The sequence below is a fragment of the Nematolebias whitei genome, chromosome 22 (assembly GCF_014905685.2).
Source record: "Nematolebias whitei isolate Nwh7 chromosome 22, NemWhi1, whole genome shotgun sequence".
NCBI classification, from domain to species: Eukaryota; Metazoa; Chordata; class Actinopteri; order Cyprinodontiformes; family Rivulidae; genus Nematolebias; species Nematolebias whitei.
Window position 1 is genome coordinate 8,679,162 of NC_056519.1, and position 6,592 is coordinate 8,685,753.

A 6,592-nucleotide genomic window follows, 5' to 3' on the forward strand; every position below is an offset into this window, starting at 1 on the left:
ACAGTCTGTAAATCTGAGGAACAGAAACAGAAATATTCATCGTCCCGCTCAGATCAGCCTCCTCCTCTCAACCCACCACATCAGAATATTAATTTACAGTATTTGGCTCAGAATATTAAAGTCATCTGTACCTTTTAAAAATTCTTTTCAAATCTAAAGCCCCCCCTCCTCTCGCCTGCCCTCCCCATTTCAACTGATGAAGGCGGCCCAGGAGAGGCGCATCCTAACGTACCACCACTTGATAAGGCTCCCTCTCCTCTTTCCGAGTCTTGGGGGAGTTCCAGAAGCATCCGATGTGTCAGAAATAATTAGGTTTTGTCAGATTTATCATCGTTGCACAAACCCCTTCTCCCCGACTCGAGCCCCGGATCATGTTACGCCTTGTTTGTGTGTGACAGCATTATTATTCTTGTTAGCTGCCCAGCACTTCTTCTTCTCCGTCCTCCCACTCCTCTGTTGTTCAGAGGAGAACGGCGTCCGGTGAGCCGCTTATTGACAGCGGCTGAAGATATTCATCCATTTAGAGGTAAAAACATGTATCACTGTGTCCGAGTGAACTGCCGGGGCTGAAGTTGATTAATGGCAGAACCTAGCTGCCGGTTTTTCCTCTTGAGGAGCGACATGCACAGCTTCTGCATATTAACGAGTGGCTGTGCTTTCTATTAACTAGATAAAAAAGCCTCTCCTCTGCCTTTGCTCCAGGGGGCTCAGGGATGAGGAATTCTCCATTATTTATCATGTGGCCTGTTTTTTTTTTTTTTTTTTCTTTTTCATGTATTTCAACCTGGTGTCATCAGTAAACTTTTAAATGCCAAACATGTCTGGAGCATCACAGTTACCGGCTGTGTTTCTTCATGCAGTTTTCATGTGCTTACTTACAGTCGACGTGAGGCATCGCGTTCAATTAGCGTCCTGCAAACAACAAGGTTGTTACTTTCTGTTCATGATACATGTCCTCAGACCTCAGTGCTGCATTTGATACAGTTGATCACAATATTCTACTACAGAGACTTGAATATGATGTTGGAACTACAGGAACGGTTCTAAATTGGTTTAAATCATATTTACCTGATAGATTCCAATTGGTAAATGTAAATAATGAATTTTCTTCAAGTTAGTCGTGGAGGTCCTCAGGGTTCAGTGCTTGGACCACTACTCTTTATCTATGCTTCCATTATTGCTAGTGCTTAGCGTCTTTTTAGTCGACGTTTTTCTTAGTTCATATCTTAGATCTTATTACTGTTTTTCTTTTACATTGTATACTTTTGTTGGATGTAACTGGGACCCTGATTACACAATTTCGTTCCACCTCTTGTACCACATGTGATGCGAATGACAATGAAGAACCTTGAATCCTTGAATTAGGTACAGTTATTAAATAGCATGGGATAAATTTTCATTGTTATGCTGATGATACACGATTATATATGTCCATGATACCCAATGACCTGATCCTACTTCCTGTCCTACCAAACCCAGCTGGTCGAAGCAGATGGCCGCTTGTCCTGAACCTGGTTCTGCTGGAGGTTTCTTCCTCCTGAGAGAGTTTTTCCTTTCCACTGTTGCCTTTGTGCTTGCTCAAGATGAGAGTTCTGCGATGAAGTTAAACTCATAGTCATTCGCTCCTCAGTTAAATAGTGTTAACTTACTTTTTATAAACAGAAGTCCCTCGCTACTTTGCGGTTCGTTTATCACGGACTCGCTCTATCGCGATTTTTCAAAATAAGGTTGGACATAACACACAATTGGCTGATTGACGGATGAGCTGTACTATCAGCATGGAATTTTTATTTAAAATAAATTATTTTAAGGCAGCACGGTGGCGCAACTGATAGAGCTGCTGCCTCTCAGCGAGCAGGTTACCTTGGTTCAAATCCTGATCCGGGGGCCTTTCTGAGTGGAGTTTGCATGTTCTCTCCGTACATGTGTGGGTTTTCTCCAGGTACTCCGGTTTCTTCCCACAGACCAAAAACATGCGTGTTAGGCTGATTGGTAACTCGAAATTGTCCCTAGGTGTGAGTGAGAGTGTGAATGGTTTGTCTATGTGTCTCTGTGATGGACTTGCCACCTGTCCAGGGTGTACCCCGCCCCTTGCACAGTGATAGCTGGACATGGGCACCAGTGACCCCCGCGGCCCAAAAAGGAAGAAGCGGGTTAAGATGATGCATGGATAAATTATTTTAAATTATTTAACACCTGCTGAACCTTTGTGCAACCCACATTGCAGGATAAACTTCCTGCTGCAGCTGATCAGCTGCTCTCCGTGCAGAGCGGAGAAGTGGGTGTGGCCAAGAGTGCTTGCAGGTGGCTGAGAGCAGCAGAGACACAGAGCTGAAATCATGACATTCTGTGTTCTTTTAGAGTGTTTAAAGTTTAGAAACATTGTTTAGAATATTGCAAGAGTGTGGGAAGAGTTTAAAACTCCTTCATATATAAATACGAAAATAAACCACTATTTGTACTACTATTCCTACTTCCTACAGGGTACGGATCCCCCGTGATAAACGAGGGATTAATGTATATGAATGTTTCTGTTCAGTGCCCTGAGATGACTTCTGTTGTGACTTGATGCTATATAAATAAACTGAATTGAATTGGATTGAATGTCAGCCTTGTTTTTTTTAACAATAGGATGTTTATTTCAGAGCTGTAAAGAAAACTAAAGAACTCTTTTCATACTCTCGTTAATGCATCGCAAGTCGTTTCATCCATTTCAGTAAAACAATGCCCATAGGAACATTTTCCTCTAATAAATGTGACTTCTTTTTCATTAGGCCACCTGTTCATGTGAAGGAGGAGCCGCTTAATATGGACGACGACGACTGTCCGATGTCACTTGTGACGACGGCCAATCACAGTCCGGAGCTGGACGATGACCGGGAGCTGGAGGAAGGGAACCTATCAGAAGACCTGGAGTGATAGACTGTTTTATGTTTTAATTTTTTATTTTTTGGTCGCCGTTTCCCTTCAATCCGACCGCACTGTTTCTCTCACACAGACCTGCAAAACAAAAAAAATAAAACAATAACCACGTCACTTCAAAAACACCAACCAACCACAGCTCTTTATCTCTCACCACTGGGACTATTTATTGAGCATGTATCCGGATAGAGACCGATCCAAAGGAACTCTTCGTCGCAGAGCTTTGGGATTCCCAAACATGACAGACATGAGATGTCTGTCGTAAAGGAAACAAAAACAAACTGAGACCTGCTATAGTTGAGGTGGCGTGGCCACGCACAGTACACGGATGATGAACTCATGGATGGGGGGTAAGAACATGAGACAAATAAGCAAATCATGTTCTGCTGAAAGCTAGCGGCCTCGTATACTGCCAAAAAAAGGAAGACATTTTATGTTTGTGAATAATCCGACCCACAGTAGTTGTTATTGTCTAGAGACAATTGCTGGTTCAATTCAAGTTGTTGCTCTGTTATCATTTGCACAGGATTAGTCTCAGAAAATTGTCACTGCCTGTATGTTGCTATTATTATTAATATTATTAAAACCAGTGTATCCGTTTTAGCATTTTTATTTTTCATTCCCAAATGTTCTGTTTTTAGGCACCACCAATTGTAAATGCCATTCCCTGAGTCACACCAGTAACCAAATTGCGATACCAAGACTGTTGTTGCAACTGTCCAGACAAACAAAAACAACAAAAAAAAAGATGGCTTCCAGTCTTATGTTTGTGATTAAAAAAGTTTGAAAAGAACTGGAATCGGGGGAAACTATAACCATTTTACAAAACAAATGCATTTCTGCTTAATGTCCTTTTCTTGCTCGTCTTACCTCGGCGTTTTAAAGCTTTGTCTACCTGCAAACAGTCACAGGCAACAGCTAGAAACCAAAGCCAACACTAGCAATGGCCAATAGCTTATAAACAGAAGCACCAAACTCCTCTTGGTCCGCCTTCTGTGACTTTAAACTCGTTCGAAGAGAAGCTTTCGTTCTGCAAACTACCTTTTGGATTAACCTCTGGGATTGTTTCACTTAGCCCTATACACAGTTGAGAAGAAGAGCAGAAACAAATGCTGGTTTTATTCATTTTTTCATGTGTGATTTGATCAAATGTCCACCTTGGGGGATCTTCTGCCAGGCGTACTGCAGATAGAAAGCATCGTTTTTGTCGACCATAACCAAAAGGCTCAACAGAAGTGCGGAAACATTGTGCTCTTTTTTTATTTTTATTTTTAGTTTTTATTCCGTTTTTGTTTCGCCACTCGCGTCGGGGAGTCTTCGTTTTCTGTTCTGCTTGCTTCGAAGCCGGTGTGTTGTTTTGGGCGGAGATGCCGTCACGTCTTTTACTTCCGTGGCGCTCTTCTTTCCGAGCCGTGTCGAAACTGAAAACGTCGCTAACCAAACATGAAATATATCTAGTGAAGCCAAATAAGTCCTGATTTCAAGGTAATATGAAATGATGTGACTTGGTTACCACGGGGGGGAAACAAAAAAAAAAAAAAAGCAAACTGTAAGAGCCATTTCAGAAGAGGATATCAAAGGTGAACCTTTTCTAGGTATTTGCTTTAATTTAAGCCCTCAACACGCGGAGTGGGCGCCACGCTTTCTGAACGGTCTCGGTCCAGCCGGTGTTCCGCTCGGACGAACCAGCGTTTTCTATCGGATTCAGACTTTAGTGGAAACTGCGTCGCGTCGTGTTCCTCTCAAGACTGTCATCTAGAAAAGAGTTGTTGCTTTAACGGTCATTTCTGTTTTCAGTAAACCAAAGTTACACAAAATTCTGCCTCCTCTTGTATGGGATAAAGAAAAACAACTATGTCGGACTCTGACGCACACACGTTCTCCCATGCTTTGTTTTCCGTCGGCAGAAAATGTATGCTGTCAAAGACCCGGCGTGGCTTTTGTGTCGCGCTTTTAACGAGCAACGCGTCTGCCCGCTCTGACCAAAATGGAGACACTGTGTTTATGTTGCTTTCTAGCCCCGTTGCAAGAAGCTTGACGCACAGACACGTGCAGTACTGTACGAACACACACGGAACAAAACGCTTATTATCCCTTCAATACTGAGCTGGAGTCAGCAAAACGACTTGAAGACGACAAACCTAATAAACTTATCTCACCAAATAAAAAGGACGAGGCGTCTTTCAAAAAAAAAAAATAAAGGGTGCTCCCACTTACCCAAAAAAGCTTTCTGAAAGCTTCTACCTCTGCACAACAAATTCAGAACAATTCTACCAGATTGCACGAGAATGTCACAAGAGCTGGTACATTTTCCTGCGCTCGGCTCGAACCAACGTTTACATTCCCTGCGTCGAGACACACGGAGGATTTGCATTGTAATAGGTTGTCCGCAACATTTGTAGAATGATAATGTATAGATTACCTGTAAGGGAGTATTGTGTTTTAAAAATGCATGTAAAAAAAAAAACATTTGGTGGACTGGAAAGAAAAAAAAAAAGACTTAATAAAAAGGAAATCTTGAAACTCATCGGGATGATGGCCTAAATGCATCCGAGTGCATTACCTCAGAGGGGAAAAAACCTGTCAGCCACACAGAATGCATATTACCTGTAGATTTGCATGGGTTTTATATAAATTAAGTTAAACAAAAAGTCTAAAATAGTTGCTTGCACATAATACCAGAAAGACCTCCAGAACTGCGATCTGCTCCTCCACTAGATTTTAGGATTGTCTGGATTTTCTGGGTTGATTTTTTTTTGTCTGTATTTTGATAACTGTGCATACTTATGTAAAAAGAAGAAAAAACAAAATGAAGAAAAAAAAAAACATGTTGGTGGACCCATAAATTTACCAGACTTTTTTCTAAGAGGGGAAAAAAAAACGAACTCTGTGTTTCTTTTTCTGACTTACCTGAATTTTTACTGTTTCTCTCTCATTGCTCGCTAAGATTAGCAAAACCTGCTTTTTTCTGCATCTGCTTTGCGTAGCTGTAAGGCCTAACCTAATGTGTGTATTTATTGCTTGTACCTCTGTGCATACTTTATGAAGCATTATGTCTGGCAGTTGAGTCATGTATCCTTTCTACTGCTATCCTTCTCTAAGAAGTGAGAATATGACCCCCCCTATGTATACAGTAAATTGGGACTGTAGCAAACATGTTTATGTAAATGGTGATTTCCTTCTTTTTTTTTTTTTTTTTTTTTGTAATTTTATTTCTGATCAAGACTTGTTTTGATACTCCTCATTACTGTGTACTGTGTCCATACGTTAAAGTTTCTCTGACATTAGAAGGTCATGGTTGAGAATTGTAACAGACATTATTTTCTGTATTCATGGCATTTCACTGCTGAATAAAATAAAGGACCAAAACTTGGAATTTGAAAAAAGCAGCTGTCTACCTTCTAGCATCAGAGAGTAAATTATTTCCCCTCCTCCCCCCTCTGCTGTTACGCATCTATCTTTTATTCTACAAAGGCGCAGCGATGGAAATCTAGCTGGCATTACACTTTAAAGGTTTCAGGAGCTGCTACTTCAGAGATGTGAAGGAAAGAGTTTGGAAAAACAATTAAAATTTAATGTATATGTTACAAGCTTTTTTTTTTTTTTTTTGGAGCAGCTATGTCTTGTTTAGAAGAGCGGGACAAGGCAATGTGTTGCCCGCCCCTCTGGA

At 41.1% G+C, this 6,592-nt stretch overlaps 1 protein-coding gene across 1 annotated transcript in view; it reads left to right on the top strand.

Moving 5' to 3' along the window:
* Positions 1 to 5,119, top strand: part of foxp2 (forkhead box P2) — a 58,243-nt gene extending 53,124 nt beyond the window's left edge. Inside the window, exon 15 of the mRNA XM_037695781.1 lies at positions 2,775 to 5,119. Within this exon, the coding sequence (XP_037551709.1) occupies positions 2,775 to 2,919 (145 nt within the window). The 3' untranslated portion in view covers positions 2,920 to 5,119. The remainder of the gene's footprint in view (positions 1 to 2,774) is intronic.
* Positions 5,120 to 6,592: the final 1,473 nt, after the last annotated feature.